The 16598-nt window shown below is 55.2% G+C and overlaps 1 protein-coding gene across 1 annotated transcript in view; it reads right to left on the bottom strand.

Annotated features, from left to right (window-relative positions):
• Positions 1–37: 37 nt before the first annotated feature.
• LOC119114319 (myosin heavy chain, muscle-like) overlaps positions 38–16598 on the bottom strand; it is a gene marked incomplete at its 5' end in the record, with an annotated part of 29062 nt that continues 12501 nt past the window's right edge. Inside the window, 23 exon segments of the mRNA XM_037238513.1 lie at positions 38–198; positions 815–896; positions 898–956; positions 1336–1475; positions 1985–2027; positions 2029–2113; positions 2667–2806; positions 2808–2855; positions 3427–3769; positions 4176–4405; positions 4825–4977; positions 5286–5517; positions 6091–6197; positions 6921–7088; positions 7586–7609; positions 7611–7730; positions 9102–9180; positions 9633–9736; positions 10174–10299; positions 10841–10983; positions 11312–11585; positions 12131–12370; positions 14982–15191. Coding sequence (XP_037094408.1) covers positions 88–198; positions 815–896; positions 898–956; positions 1336–1475; positions 1985–2027; positions 2029–2113; positions 2667–2806; positions 2808–2855; positions 3427–3769; positions 4176–4405; positions 4825–4977; positions 5286–5517; positions 6091–6197; positions 6921–7088; positions 7586–7609; positions 7611–7730; positions 9102–9180; positions 9633–9736; positions 10174–10299; positions 10841–10983; positions 11312–11585; positions 12131–12370; positions 14982–15191 — 3261 coding nt within the window.

Consider the following 16598-nt stretch of genomic DNA (forward strand, 5'->3'; position numbering starts at 1 on the left):
CAGAACGCCTAGGGACAATGAAATGAGAAGGGCGCAGCAGGGGGCGGCCGGGGCGGGCCGGCCCGGCCAGGTCGACTGGGCTGCCATCTAGTAGGCGGGGCTGGAAGCGCGCGCCACCGAGGCGCCACGACCGCGGGCGCGGAACTTGGCCAGCGTCGACTCGGCCATGTCGCAGCGCTCCTCGGACGCCTCGAGCTCCTGCGGTGGGGCGGGGCAGGTCAGATACGGGTCAGAGGTCACGGGTTACAGTCGGACCTCCTGACGTATCGAGGTCTTCCAACGGCAGCGAAAGACCACGGCATGGCAAAGGATACCGCAAACAAGCAACGCAATTCAGATACACCATCAACATAGCATGACATTAGCCCACAGAAGGCACAGGTCACTGGCTGGCGGCACCTGAGCAGCTTCAAAGTTCCTCAAGCCGAACCATTAGCATATAGGAGTAAATGGCCCCAGTTAAAAGCTTCCGAAAATCACGCGCAAGGTGCGCACACCCCGTGCGTTATTTGACTACCCCTAGGCATAATTTCCGGTCTGTGAAGCGCATGCGTGAAGCTCTTTATCTTTTGGGCCGGATCGTGAATCGCCCGAATGCGTTTTCCCCTCAGCCTGCAAGAAAGGCTCGAATGCGAAAATCCACTAACGAGCCGAAAGAGCAAAAGCCAATGGATGATTCTCGAAATTTGTTTTGGCTTTCCACCCTCACGAATTAAAAGAGGCTGCGCCCCGCAGGAAAACCAAGACATCCTTCCCGCGCACTATCCGCCGCCCATCGCTGGCGCGACACGGTGGCAACATCGGCGGCACGCACCTGCTGGCACTTGCGGTACTTGGCGAGGTTGAGGGCGGCAATCTCCTCCGCCTCGTCGATCTGCCGCTTGTACGTCTTGATTCTGCTGCAGCGAGTCGACCAGGTCCTGCATGCGCTGGTGGTTCTTCTTGTCCTCGTCCGCCTGCGGCCAGACATTTGAGATCAGCACGGAGTCGACAGGCGGAAAAGGGGGCCGGGAGGGGGGGGGGGGGTAAGCGTCGGCACAGGCGCGAAACGGATACGTGTAGACGCGTAGGAGCTTCTCGGCGAATGTGTGGGGTCGGTCGCAAAAGCATTTCCATTGATATCACATGACCTACTACACCAATGTAAAAGTCCTCAGTACTGCAAGGCAGCAATCATCGGTTGTCTTTTCCTACCCCAACGGCTGCGAGCGATCCATATCTCTCAACTGGTAGAAATACGATTCAACCGTGACCGCCCGTGACATTGGTTTGCCTGATCGGGAGGTGAAGCTAAACACCACAGATCCCACGTTCTGGCGGGGGGGGGGGGCTGACCTGGAAGAGCAGCTCCTTGATGCGCCGGTCGGCCTTGCGCAGGTTCTTGGAGGCCTCGCTGTGGCGGCGCTGCTCGTGGTCCAGCTCCGACTCCAGCGCGCGCAGCCGCTCCTCCAGCTTGGCGATTGATCGTGCGGCCGTTCTGTGGACGGCAGAGCACGGCCGTCGGATCGCCGCCAAAGGCCCGGCGGCTAGCACGGTCAGCGGAGCTCCGCCAGGGGGCACAGGCCGGAGGCGCCGGCCGGGTGCGAGCGAGGGCAGCAGGCCGGTGGCCCAGATACAGAAGGATGCAATCGAACGTGGTGAGATCCCTTGCCGGGCCGCTGAAAGAATTGTCGTGCTCCGCTAATTTTCCGTGATCAGTCATCCGCAGATGTTACCGATAACATATGTGGCCCTCATTTTACTTAACATCGTAGTTCTTATAGCCAGGCTATGAGCACAGCTTGCATTCATTGTCCGCTGAAGCATAACGCAAAGTAACGCAAAGTGTCGGCTCCTAGCAGGTCAGGTCTAGACATACCGAGATCCCCCGAGCCTAACTTGGTGACGGAGTCACCAATTTCCCCTCGAGAAGTTGCCTTGGAGTTCCTCTTTGTCTACCACTACCGGCAGCTGTTCAGCATAATCCGTTGTGTCCTTGAGCTGACCTTGATAGCGTTGGCCTCGGCCTCATCCAGCCGGATCTGCAGGTTCCTTGACGGTGAGCTCCATGGACTTGCGGGCCTGCTCCTGCTGCTGGGCGTTCTCCTGCTCAGCACGCAGCTCGTCCGCCAGTCTGGGGACGGAACGGGGGCGGCTCTGAGCTCCACAGGGGACGGGGCGGCTCTGAACTCTGCGGGGGACGGGGCGGCTCTGAGCTCCACAGGGGACGGGGCGGCTCTGAGCTCCAAAGGGGACGGGGCGACTCTGAGCTCCACAGGGAAGTTTGACGGCGTCTGACGTGTCCACCGATAGCCGGGGTTTCTCATCTAGATCAATACGTTATCGCGTACACACAGATTCTTTATCACAACATCAGGCCTCCTCATTGCACTCAACAAGCGTAGCCTGTATGTTCCTCCATGCCGACGTTGGCCTTCCGATCTTGGCTTTAAAGTCCTGGCGCCTGGCTTCATCTATTTCTTCTCCTCCCATCCTATCTCTTCCCAGATCTCTCTCTTTCCCATTTAACCCCAGCTCCGCCTTGCTATCTCTCTCTGTATATGTTTCCGCTGGCCATCTCCTCTCGCCACCTTCAGTTCCGTCTACTTTCCTCTCCTCTTTCCTGTCGCCCCTCCCCCCCCCCCACCTCGTCGCCCCTCCCCTTCCCCTCTCCGAGCCCGCCTCACCTGGCGGCGTCGATCATGGCCTTCTTGGCCTTCTCCTCGGAGGTGCGTGCCTCGTTCAGCATCTCGTCCAGGTCGACATGCAGGGAGCCCACCTCCTCTTCCAGCTTACGCCGCAGCGCAGACAACGCTGTTGTAGTTGCTGGACACCTCCGTCAGCTGCTGCTGCACGTCGCCCAGCTCGGCCTCGGCCTGTGAAATCACAGGTGGGGGGAGGGGGGGAAGGTCAGATCCGGCAGGTCTGCTTGGGCGTTCGCATGGAAGATATGCCGCAGTCCGACTCCTTTCGAATAAAGGCCGTGTTTCTGATGGGAGTTGTGAAGCTAGAGGAAACGATTGTGTAAGTGGCGAAAGGGCACTCATCGCTCGAAGCCATCTGACAATCAAAACGGCAGATGTCGCTATTTCAAATAACTTTGTGACATCACACAACCGTTATCACATTAACCGAGTCAACCAGCCACCCCACTTCCCTGCATCCATCCGACCGCCGTCTGCTACCATCAGCCTCCTCTGCGACGTCGGCCGACTAAATTGTCGGCGGACGCGGTCGGCCTATTCTCCTGACCCCCTCCATGACCTCCGCCCTCGTTGACCTCCGTCATCCCTGACCTCTGCCTTCCCTGACATCTGCCCCAGTAACCTCTGTCCTCCCTGATCTCTGAAAATATCTGCCCCAGTAACCCCTGTTTCCCCCGTCCTCTTCCTTCCCTTGCCTCTGCCCTCTCTGACCTCAGCCCTGTGGTGACGTCGTCAGACTGACCTGTCGGCGGCCGCGGTCGGCCTGTTCCAGCAGGGTCCGGCTCTCCTCCAGCTCGCCGTGCAGGGCGTTGGCGCGCCGCTCCGACATGCCCAGCGCCTCGCGCACCTCGGCACGCGCGCGCTCCTCCTCCTCCAGCTGCACTTGCACGTCCTTCAGCTCCATCTGCACCCGCTTGATGGTCTTCTGGCTCTCCATGGTCTCGATGTTGGCCCGCTCCACCGACACCTCCAGCTCGTTGATGTCCGTCTCCAGCTTCTTCTTCATCCGCATCGCCTCGGCGCGGCCCTTGGCCTCGGCCTCCAGCGAGGCCTGCATGGACTCCATCTGGCGTTGGTGGCTCTTCCTGGATGGCGTCAGAGAAGACGGCGGCGTCAGGGAAACAACGAATGTGAGCGTACCAGAACAGGTCAGTTAGCTGTTCTCGCCTCGTTCACGTCAAAGATTGCTGACGCTTCCGAAGAACTATGTTGGTATGCGAATGCATGAAAGGTAGTCATCTCAGGATGAAACCCGGATACTTGACCTTTCTATGGAACGATATTTCTTTGCGGTGGTGAAGCCTAGGCGTTGAGGTTCTTAAACGTTATCAGACGTGTGGAAACCTGTCTTTGAAGAAGAAAACGCCCGAATGAAAGTCATGCTAAAACGCTCTGTGCCATTCAGTCCCACAGCCACGTCTCCACACACCAAGCCACAAATCCCACCACCTTGTCCGCCCACGCTCTCACGCAGTCAATGACCCCACTGACCTGGTGTTCTCGAACTCCTCCTCCTTCTCCTGGATGCGCCTCTCGATCTCCTGTCGCGCCTGGCTCAGCTCCAGCTGGCCGCGCAGCACCTTGTTCTCCTCCTGCTCCAGCGCGCTCTCGGCCTCCTCCAGCGCCGACTGCAGCTCCTCCTTCTCCTGCTCCACCCGCTTGCGCAGCTTCTCCACCTCGGCCAGGTTGCGGCCGCCCTCGGTGATCTGGTCCATCAGGTCCTGGAGGGCACAGCACATATGTCTTGTGATGTACAGACACGTTCTCAAAGTAGATGACAGCGAAAAGCGTTGTAGATGATAAGAACACTGCGCGTCATATCTATAGGTGCGCAGCGTCATCATCCTATGACGGTAGCTGCGCAACCGGCAATCAAGATAGCATGTCAGCTCATCATAGGCGAATAGGCATCGTCACTAAAGAATGCACACCCGCTAAACAACATAAACTTCAGCGAGTCATTTGGGATTTTGAGGACCACGTTTCTGGCGGAAGAGTTTTACGCTACAGGCAGGTCCTGACGCCAATTACACGCAATCCTAGCGGTGTCAGACTACCGTACCAACTGGGCGTCCGTTCAAGGACAGCGGGATTCAAATCGGAGACCGATCACGTGGCTCCGGCATGGCCTTGACCTCACCTTGACCTCGTCGGCCAGGCTCTTGTTCTCGCGGCGCACGGCATCCAGCTGCTCGACGCCCTCATCGTACGCCGACCGCACGCGGAAGAGCTCGGTGCTGTAGTTGCGGCAGTCCCGCTGCGAGGCGTCCAGCTCCGCAGCGACGTCGTCCACCTGCCGGGGGACGGGCAGTGTTCAGTGTTGAAGGTCGGTCGCTAGATGACAGATATGGCCAGGTGAAGGGAATGCGTTTTTTCATCAGACGTGTAAATATAGAAAAAGAAACAGTGAGATGAGATACGTTTCGCCTCAGCCGTAGTTTCCAATCGCTCTTCTGTCCTGCTGACTCTTCCAACCTGCCGAAATGTGTTTACAAAACAATTTTTTTCTCCACAGTAAACAGACAAAATCGCGAACATAAGAGACGATTCTCCATAACGTAACCAACACACGGTCCATAACCATCCACACTCCCAACGTACCTTCATCTTCCACTCGGCGATGATCTTGTCGAAGCCCTTCGCCTTCTTCTCCATCTGGGCAGCCAGCTGCTGCGCGCGCTCCACCTCCACGTGCATCTCGTCGATCTCACCCGTCAGCCGGGTCTTGATCTTCTCCAGGCTCATGTTCTTCTGGTTGAGCACCTCCAGCTGCTCGGTGGCCTCCTGCAGGCGAACGGCCAGCTTGCGGCGCTGCTCCTCCAGCTCCTCAGCCCTGCGACGAGGTCACGGGGTCATGATGGGTGTCACGGGATCAGCTTCACAGGGTCTTGGTCCGTGTCACCGGGTCAGGAGGGCATCTGGTCGGCATCCTTTGATGGGTCAAGACTGATGTGTTGTTGTTGACCCTTCGCTTCATTGGCATAAAACGCTAATGCATGGACAGGAATTAAGTAAGAAATTCAGGGCATATAGATTTTGGTCCACCACATATAACGCATGGAGAGGCCGCTTATGAAGGAGAATGCACTCTGGCCGACAGCATCACGCAGGGACAAGAGAGCACGTAACCTGCAGCAGGCTCACGCCGGTTAGCACCACGTGGTGCACTGGGAAGCCGCCACACGGCATTTACAAAACGAGGGCAGCTCAGGAAACTCAGTCGGCTGATCATGGTAGACACCGCTGCGCTACCAGATGTGGTCTGGCAGCGCAGTCGACAGATCACGGTGGACACCGCTGCGCTACCATATGCGATCTGGTAGCGCAGTCGGCAGTTCGCAGTGGACATCGCTGCGATAGCAGATGTGATATCTGTTCCAGATCGCTACCAGATTCGATCTCTCACCTGGCGATGCCTTCCTGTTCGTATTTGTTGCGCCACAGCTGAGCCTCAGCCTGAGCCTTGGCCACCTGGCGAGCCAGGTCCGACTTGAGCTCAGCCTCCTCGTCCACCTGTGGGCCAATGAAAACGTGTGACCATCGGCCGCAGGCCAATCAGGTCTAGTGGGGGCATATGAGGACCACTTGGATGTCGAGTCGGTCACCTGAGATCCAATCAGATCTACATTTTATACACGTGCGAATCTAAGGTCCTAATCGGGGACTGGTTTTCATGCTTTCTTGCCAATGACGCAGGTAATAAATCTGCTTGTTATAAACGGTTTCCGTTTGCACGCCACCGATAACGCAGAGAACACACATTTGGTAGCCCGTTTCACTTATTTGTCCTCTCCAACTCCCGCCAAAAATATGCTCATTGATTTGACGTTGCAGGGTCACACTATTCCAGTTCCCTGAAGCTAATAATCACTAATTTTGAACCTGTCCGTTCTTCACGCGCTTTCCAGTGCCGTCCTCTCCTGACAGCAAGATCTCCTGGCCCGAGTCTCCCCTCCCCATGCCCACGCAGTCGACCGGCGCATCCCTGTCCACCGCCGCCTCCGTTACCCTCGCCAGCTCCGCCACTGCCAACGGCCGACCGGTATAAGAGGCTCCTTTCCCCTATTAAAACGTCAATGGTTCAAACCCCGCCGCGGGAGCGTTTCTTTTTCCAGGCTCGGCTGTCACCAAGGATGGAAAGTCCACGACATTGGCCCCCTTCAATCGTCCACAAGTGACCAAACCAGACTGGGGCGTTGTCGAGCGGGACTGGCAGGTCAGGATGACCGCACCCACCTGCTCCCGCATGGAGTCGATGTCATGCTCGAGGTTGCGATATTTGCCCAGGATGGTGACCCGCTCGCGCGCCTCCTCGTCGCACAGCCGGTTGCAGTCGTCCAGCTGCGACTGCAGCGTCACCTTCAGCTTCTGCAGCTGGGACACCTGCGACTCGGCCTCCTCCAGCTGCCGGCGTTAGCGGAGATGTCAGCGATGGTGTCCGTGTGGGCGTCAGCGGGCAGGAGGTCAGGAGGTAATCAGTCAGCAAAGGTGGCGCAGAATCAGCGCGGCGGGTGGCGCGAGGCGCTATAAGGCCAGCCAACAGAACGCAGAACGGCCTGACCGGCCGCGACTCGGGGTCACGGCATGCTTCTCAGCAAAGTTTGTCTCACACATATCGGTCTCCGTGGTCCGAGCTCCCTACCACAGACTACGTCACCAGCACACATAAAGAGTTGCTGCTCGCACCTTACAAAGCACTTAAGCATGCGCTTGCTTTTTTCCAGGAAAACTCCGCGATTACTTCCACCCCTTGCAATAGACATCATTCTCGCCGCGACGCCACATATCCATGACCCCTCCCCCCCCCCCTCCACACACGCCAACATCACAGCGCGACCCACATCCAGACGACTGTCGGTGACCCCCCCCCCCCCCCCCCGAGCCCCATGCCCCCGGCCGACCTGGTGCAGGAGGTCGGCGTTTTCAAACCGACAGCTTCTTCTTGGCCGTGTCGAAGTCGCCCAGCGTGCGGTTGGCCTCCTCCAGCTTGCCGTTGAGGTTGGTCAGCTGGTCCTGCAGGCCCTTAGTCTGCTTCTCCTCCGTCGCCTGGCGTGCACACGGACGGGTCATGCGTGCGCAGCGGCACGAGTGGTCGGCCGGCGCCGGCGGCCGCGCCCTGCAAACACTAGTCAGCGGGCGGGTCCGCGCCATGTGGAGCGATACTGCACGACCTCGTCCGTGCATCGACGTGGGCGCTTTGGTCGGGAGTTGTTGCTGCAGCGGATGCGCACTGTTCGTGTTTAGTTGTGTTGATCTGTGCCGAGTCCCCGCGTTATTTCTAGCTTGGCACGTGTGTGTGCTCCTCGTCCAAAGGTTAATGTGTGGCAATTGCCCATAAACAATACCATTAGAGCGTATTTGATGAGCGCGACGATGCATATTTTCTGACACCAAACCAGCGTATGCCGTTAGATCGCGTACAAACGCTGTTACCGCACAAGAAGATGGTAAAAAAGATCGAGCAGCGTTGGCAGGTAGCCTGTGAGGAAACATGCTTCAAACGTTTAGTGACGTAGTTCGATCAATTGCGTGATGTTGTTAACACATAAATGGTGAGAAGCTTTTCTCCGCATTGCTGTACAGTCAGTTTACCCGGATCAGCGTTTAAAGATAAGTAATAAAGCGCATCCACAAGAGTACGCTAGAAAAAAGACACAAAAGTGCACGGTTAAGTTACGTTAAAACAAAGTGGTGTTCATCAGCTGGAAAAGAGCGAAAACGCCTTCCGAAATCCTGAAAACAAATTACATTTTTGCACACAGCAGCATAGTCAAACGCATTCCAGGTGCAAGCGTGCATGCAGGCTCGCTTTGTGTTGCAGGTGTTTCGGCGCTCAAAAGAGCTGAAGTTTACCGTAAGCTGTCTTATCCGATCAAAAGCTTCTCGGTAACTCTCAGCCTCGCCGCGAAGCTCGTGCGTGTGCCTTTCTACGCTAAAAGAAAGGCGCAAAGGAAAATGCTGAAAAATACACCTCCCAAAAACTGGAAAACAAAAATCACCAGCACAAAAAGGCGGCGGGAGATCTGAAAACGGCCTGGACGAGGCGTTAGTTGGAGCGCACGGTCAGCTGTGGCGCGACGCCAGCTGACAGCGCGGAGGCAGCGCCATCTACCTTCTCGGCGTTGGTCTGATCGAGCGCGAGCCTGAGTTCCTGAGCCTCGCTACTGAGGGCGTCGCCCTCGCGCTCGGTCCTGCAACGGGGCCACACTCATGCAGGGGGGACGTCGACCGGGGAGGGCGAAAGGTCGCGACCGGGCACCGCCAGGGTCGCGGCCGGGCACGAGCCGCTCACAGGGTGACGTCACCACATCCACAGGGGGTCAGGGCGGGGGGGGGGGGCACTCCACGCGAGGGTCTCTCCGCTCGGCGGTTCTGTGGGCAGGGGGGGGGGGGGGGGTGAACGGACAAGGCGGCTACCTTCTCGTTGTTGATGTGCTCAATGGCCATGCGCACGTCGTGCGCCTCGGCCGTGTAGCCTTGGCGCTCCTTCTCAATCCTGGACGGCGGCGCGCGCAGTGAGGAGGCAGACACGCACCGCCCAACTACACCCGACACGCAATCCAAACATCTACCAGGTGCGGTCTCTGCACTGCGCCGGGCATCGTCCAGGCGTGCATGGAAATGCGAAGAGCGGACTGCTCTCCGTCTCATCTACGCCGAGGAAGCCCTCTGAACCACTATCAAACCTATGTACTACACTGGCTCAGAGGCTCGAGTGAAGGTACGACGGGCGGGATATGCTCACTCGACGGGTAGACTACTACCTACCACATCAGACCTAGTCGTAGCTGAATCCACTTCTTGCTGCCTGACAGCAGCCTAACTACACTACCGTACACTACCCGCCTCAATATTTTAGGAGCATTCGCGCCCGCCTCCCCCAGAAGCGGCCTCCTCCCGCCGAGGCTAGAGTCGACCGAGGTGCCGGACCCGCGCGGGGGCACTCACTTCGCCTTGGCCTTGCTCAGCTGGTCGATCTGCTCGGCCATCTCGGTGATGGCGTCGTTGTGCTTGCGGCGCAGGCCAGCCAGGGTCGTCTCCTGCTGGATGTTCTGCGGACACAGGCACGATGGTGACGTCGCAACGCGCGAGTGGCGTCATTCTTCACCGAATTGCGTTCATGACAGGTTGAAGATGTTTTTCAACAGGAATATACCTGCATTTAGAATTTTTAAGACAAGAGCATTAGTATTACCTGGAAAACCATGAAAAAGTGGTACGTATGTGCATAAAGTGGTAGACGCTTTCTCAGGATGCGATGGCATGTTCAAAACTTGCATCATACATGTAATCATTTTTACAGTACACCTTAAAAGCTGTCACTGCTGAGACAGATGCCCCCCCCCCCCCCGTCCTGATTCAGTGATGCTCGCCGCATTAGTATGCTTCGAACTTTAAGCTGAGCTTGACGGACAGATCCCAGTGAGCGCAAGCGACTACCATGGAAACCAAAACAATAGCTTTTATTTCGCCCGGAAGATGGCAGTACCTGCTCCTCAATGTCGCGGCGCAGCTTGGCAATCTCGGTCTCGCGCTTCTTGTTGAGCTCGATCTGGGCGGCGGTGGCGCCACCTGCCTCGTCCAGGCGCTCGCTCAGCTCCTCGAGCTCACGCGCCTAGAAGTGTATCATCGTCATCAACACGCCATCAATAGGTGCTGGTAACGCGTGCGATTTGTCAGCGTGCAGCGAGATGGCAACAAGCTACGGTTGGATCGTAATAGGTTGGGGCAACTTTATCAGCTCAGCTACCAACCGATTTTAGAAAACAACACTCCTAGCCGCAGTCCACCGACATTAGCGGTTACAGGCGTCACTAAACGGGCGTCTGCAAGCAAGGACGCCGCGCATATAAATAACTAACGCCGCTGAACATTACGTAAGTTGTTCAGTGCATTCGCGAGGAACATAAAACACATAGATAAGACAGTAGTGATAGCCCAGTAGTAATATTAGACAGTAGTAATATTCTTTCGAGAAAAACCAGGGTATATATATATATATATATATATATATATATATATAACTTTTCTTTGACATATGATATATATTATATATATATATATATATATATATATATATATATGTGTGTGTGTGTGTGTGTGTGTGTGTGTGTGTATAAGTCAAATATAATTGATAAGCAGCGGTCAAGACTGACCAGATCGGCGCGCTGCTTCTCGGCCTTGGCGCGCGCCTGGCGCTCTGCCTCCAGCTCCTCCTCCAGCTCCTCGATGCGGCCCTGCAGCTCCTTGATGACGCGCTGCAGACGCGTGACCAGCGCCTGCTCCTCCTCCAGTTTGGCTGAAGCGTGCGGGGCGGGGATGTCACGGCAGGTCATGCTACATGAGCTGAGGTCGGAGCTCAGTGGTGGACCGGAAACGATCGGCAACTCGTGAAGAGTACTGAACACATGAATTTCTTCCCAGGTCGGTGTGGGGGGGGGGGGGGGGCGGGTAATAGTTCTGTAAGAGCGCAGTTATAGTTGCAACCTGTCAGAGCACAACATGATCTACGACACCCTTCGCTGGAGGATTTCCTTGGGCGCCATATGGCCAAACATCCAAACCGGCCTGAATTCATAATGATCGTCACCAGCATCGCAGGAGGTTCGCACGTGGGCGGCACTCACAGGAGAGCTGGCCGATCTCGCGGTCCTTGCGCTGGATGGTCTGCTCGAGCTCGCGCTTGTTCTTCTCCAGGTCGGCCACGGCCTCCTGGGTCAGCTTGAGGTCACCCTCCACCTTCCTCTTGGATTTGTCCATCTCGGCGCGCGTCTTCTTTTCGCGCTCCAGCGAGTCCTCCAGCTCGTCCAGCGTCTGCTCCAGCTTGGCCTTGACCTTAGTCAGGTGGCTCACCTTGTCCTCCTGCGTGCCGAAGTCCTCGGCCGTCTTCTGCTGGTTCTCCTGCGGAAGAGGCGCACGAGCGTGATGTCAGAGATGTGGAGTTAGCCGGGCAATCACGTCACTGTCATAGACACTTCCAACACCATGAAGCCTTCCTGGCTTCGCCATTCTGGTCACGTGTGCCGAATAAAAAGCAGAAGGCCGATGTGTCTAACAACGTATTCTAATCCATGGAAATGTGGGCAAAACCAAATCCCAAAATAAGTAAATATTGTCATGCGAATAGTGTGACCATCGCAAAAAGCGGGCCAATTTGCCAGCTTAAACCGCTGTACGACTGCCGAACACCATCGTCCAACCTTGCTTCCAGGTATTCGCCACCGCTAAACACACAACAGCGGAGGCTTGACAGCGATTGAGAGCAGAATCCTGAGAACTGTGGGACGCAATAAGATTCATCTAGAAATGCAGCATTCACATGTGCCGTTACTGAGACTATACCTAGGCTTTTAATAAGCTTTATGTCGTGTACCAAAACCCCCGCCCATCCACATCCCAATAGCCAGCCCGTGTCGCTGGCCCTGAACATCATCCTCATCACGCACCTGCAGGCGCTTCTTCTCGCGGTTCAGCTTGTTGATGACGTCATCCTGCTGGGCGATCTCGTCGTTGAGCGTGCGGATCTGGTGGTCTTTGGAGGTCTTCTCGCTCTCGAGCTTCTTGGCGCTGTTCTGCATGTCATCGAGGTCCTTCTTCATGCTACCCATCTCGCCGTCCACCTTCCTCTTTTCCTGCGCCAGCTGCTGGCGGGCCTGTTCCTCGACGGCCAGCCGCTCCTGCGCGTCCTGGGGTCAGAGGTCAGCAGAGGTCAGAAGTAAAGTCCGGCTAGGTGAGAAGCGAGATCAGGTCAAAGGTCAGCACAGGCCACAGGTGTGGACCTGCCAGGCGAGGAGTGCGGTTAGATAAAAGATCAGGACTGATGAGAGGGGCTGAGGCCAGAGGCCATCAAAGGTGGGAGGTGAGTTCAGGCCTGCTGAGAGGTAACAACGGACAAGGGGGGAGCTGAAGTCGAAGGTGAGCACAGGCTAGGGAAGAGTTCATGTGTCTGTCCTCAATTTCTAAACGTCCTGGGGATCAGTGGTCGGCATACGTCAGTGGTCAGGTAAAATCAGAGGTCGATGAGGAGTTCGCTCATGTTTGAAGTGAATAGATGTCAGCAAATTTCACATTGGTCATAATAGTTTGGGTGTACGTATATCAGAGGACTAGAGAACAGGAGCGATCAATTTAATAACAAGGTTGTGCATATATATATATATATATATATATATATATATATATATATATATATATATATATATATATATATATACATATACACACTGGAGCCAAAAGTCCTCACTTTAGAGACGACGAGGTCACTGTGATGTCACATCTGAGTTTATGTAAAACTATTGCTATTAGCATGCGTGCTGATTCACATTTCTTTTTAATTTCTTCGTTTTCATTTGAATAAGTATTTTCGGTTAAAAGCGCATCAATCATTTGTGGCTCTCGCCCGGCAGTTGCGCGGCCATGAAGTCCTTGATCGTTGGTCACGTCATTTCGCTAACGCAAGAGCAATTTGTCGTGTTCTTGGCAGCCTTCATAATGCTCTTATCGAAAAAAAAATGTGACGTCAATAAATATTTCGTTGTTGTTTAACAGCACCGTCAAAAGGTAACTGTGAGTTTCGCCTTTTTGTTCACCAGTGCCGACCACTGAGCCCGCTGACAAGCCCGCGGGACTGCATAAAACCCCGTGATTCGATTTGACAGCCTCATCATGGGCTTCCGACATCTTTTGAACGCTAGCCGTCAGCATGACATGGGAAGGGCAACTTCAAGACCCCGTCTTTCGGTGAGCCATTCCCAGCGCTGGCGACTAACCAAGTGCCTCCCGGGGCGGCCATTTTCCGCAGGCCTTTACTGCCACCTTTTGCGAGGCCGGGCTGCATTTCACTCAGCGGGCCTTTGCCTGCCACATTTCAGGCCAAGGAGTTGCTTGCTGTCAGACAAGAGGCATCCATTCTTGAAGCGTGCCGGCAACCCCCGACGTGCCGCCACGCCCCAAGTCGCCGCCGGCGGGCGGCTCGGAGGTGCCGCTCCGCTCCCGCTGGCGAAACTGGAGCACTGGCCTCCGTACACGGACTGCGTCCGAAAATACCGGCTCGCAGCCTCGCCGTGATTCAGCCACCCGCCGGCACTATTTTTACCCGCGCCGAATGATCGAAGCCGACTGTTCGGCGGCCGCGCTCGCCTCGGCCACTGGCGATCGGGGAAACGCCGCGGGCGATTCTGCTCCGCGGCGGCCGGCTGACAGCCGCGGCGGTCCGCCGGCGGCTGCTTGTTTATCGCCGGATGCGCGACTTCAAATACAGACGGGCTCTGAGATAAACGAGCCCGCAAGTCGCCCCCGACGGCTCGGCAGCCGCTGGCGACGCGTCCTGGTCGGCAGAACTGCACGAGGAGCAGGGTTCCCGACAGGGCTTATGGGGCGGTAGCCGCCGGGTGACAGTGGTGACATCTGTTGACGGTTCACGCAAGCGCGAGATCCGCTGACAGGTGTTGTGACTGCAATGACGTTGAGGGAACCAGGCTGTTCGGTTGACATTCTCAGCCTCTCAGTCACATCATTTAACAGCTGTGATATTAAACTGCTCGACGGTAATCAGCCAAACATAAAGATGCTCTTATTCCATCAAAAATTGTGGCCGAAGAGTCGGCGTAGACTTACGTCGGTTTTGCAATTGCAAGACCGTTGCAGTCGCGGATACCACGTCCGTGCGCACATCATTTGATTGGACACCGCACAGGTGGTCTATCCAGCCCGATACGTGTCTTATTTGCGTAGCACAAGCGTCTTGAATAATGATAAATCACGCGCTCCGAGCATCACTCAGAAGTCATCAGCATATTGACCAGTGATGTGATCAATCACCATCGATTCACTAGAACGTCAACATCAGGTCACTTAAGTGTCCGTTATGCCATTAATGTCATCAAGAGGTCACTAAAACTATCGGTGGACAGCACTCATGTCTAGGCTTACTCTAGATCGTAAGGATGTAGTTTACTATTCAATTGGGAAGTGGGGCTCTAGCCCCTTAACTTTGAAAAGAGAGGGGCCCAATCGGACAAGAGCGACGTATTTTCTACATTTTCAGCGTACGTTTAGCTATTTTTCTCTGCTCAGCCCCACACTCCCCATAATGCATGTTTATAAACCACACCCGTGGTGGGCGCCCAATAGACCGTATACACGTCACCACTCGGTCACCACCAGGTCATCAGCAGGTCACCAGAAGGTCGCCGGTACGCCGTCGACGGCTGAACACAGCGGTCGACCGGCATACGGCTGCCAAAGCACCATAAAATCGCTACGAGCTCACCGCCATCAAACCACGCCTGTACTCACGTTGAGCTGGGCCTCGAGGTCGGCCTTCTGCGCCTGCAGCTTCTGCTGCTTGGCGATCTCATCGCCCATGGAGCCGCGCTCCGACTCAAGACGGGACACCAGCTCATTCTTCTCCTGCAGCAGCTTGATGTTCTTCTCCTCGGCGTCCTTCCGCTGCTTCAGCTCCACGTCCAGCTTGGCGGTGGCCGCCGCCGCCTCCTCCTCCAGTCTCTGCGGACGGGGGTGAGTTGGGTGACGGGTTCGTGGAGAACGCTGGCAGCTGTCGGGCGATGTTGACAAGGGATGTTTGAACGACACGTTCCAAACGTGATGCGAGGGATAATTTATCCACATGAGGACAGCCGTTGCGATTCATGTCTGGTGTTGGCATTCCGTTTGGGCTGTTCCGCTGGGAAGGTGTTCTTCGTGCGGATGACGGTTTCGCCAACTTAGGTGCAGCGTGAGTGCGTTTGACCTCACGAGACAGACGGGACTAGTGCATGCATCGCCAGGAGATAGGTCAGGAGATAGGTCATTTCAGCCAGGAGATAGGTCATTGCACTTATCTTATCGACAGGCAAGCCAAACGCAGTTTTGTGGTCTTGAAAAGATTCAACACCCGTAAAGGGCTTCAAAAGAAACTTTTTAAGGTATGCTCATTTTTAGAATCTTCCCACAAGCTACAAGTACTGGCGAAGACAAAACTTCTACACCAAACAGCAAAAAAAGACGTAACGACATTAATCCACAATTGTTCGCAACCAAACTGACCCATTGGAACAACCCGCATAATTTGTTTACCGAACTGCCGGAAAGGCCTTTGCACCACTGCAGCGCACTGTATGAGGGTGGCTTTAAAATGGTCTTGCCATTGCAACTGCACCGCACTCAAAACGTTTACCGCCATAGCATTGGACGGCGTGGTGAACAGATGAAACAACGCTGCTTTTCAAAGCACAACCACATTATGTTACCATTGCGTAACCACTGATATGATGTAGGGAATTTGTTTCTGGTCCCAGTAGTCAAACGGAGGGATCGATGGCAAATAATGAAACCCTTCGAGCAGAAGAAATGAACCAGTTCAGATCACCATATTAGCCGACCGAAAATGTCCGCATGAACTGCATGCTGCTTAAAGTTGACGGAATGCTACCCAAATTGAAGTAGTCGTCTGAGATGAGGACCAAACTAGAAACTGATGAGTTGATGATAGTATCTAAACAACAGATAGCGTTGTACGGAACGTATGGACGGCACATTGTGGTGCAATACGGACTATACCTCTCAAATTTTTCGCAAATTGAAGGTTTTTATGGAATGATGGCACAATGGCAAAAATAAACCTCTCGCTAAGTCATGGATTTACACGAAAATCAGCTTCGATATTTTAAAAATTGGCAAGTTTGGAATTTTAAAAAGCAGAATTCAGGTAGGCGATGTGGAGTATCCGCCAAAGTCCGTTCCGTCCTTGATTCAAGCCACCACCTTGCATACATCCATGTTTCCATGCCACGACAGCGGGAGTCGTGGGAGGGACTGGCGGCACGACGCACCACCATCAGCTCACCCAACTCGCGCTGCTCACTCGACACTCCGCCTGAACTCGGGAGCACGCGACACTCCACGACGACCCGC

This window comes from Pollicipes pollicipes, unplaced genomic scaffold, assembly GCF_011947565.3.
Source record: "Pollicipes pollicipes isolate AB1234 unplaced genomic scaffold, Ppol_2.1 Scaffold_7262;HRSCAF=8765_pilon_pilon_pilon, whole genome shotgun sequence".
Taxonomy (NCBI): domain Eukaryota; kingdom Metazoa; phylum Arthropoda; class Thecostraca; order Pollicipedomorpha; family Pollicipedidae; genus Pollicipes; species Pollicipes pollicipes.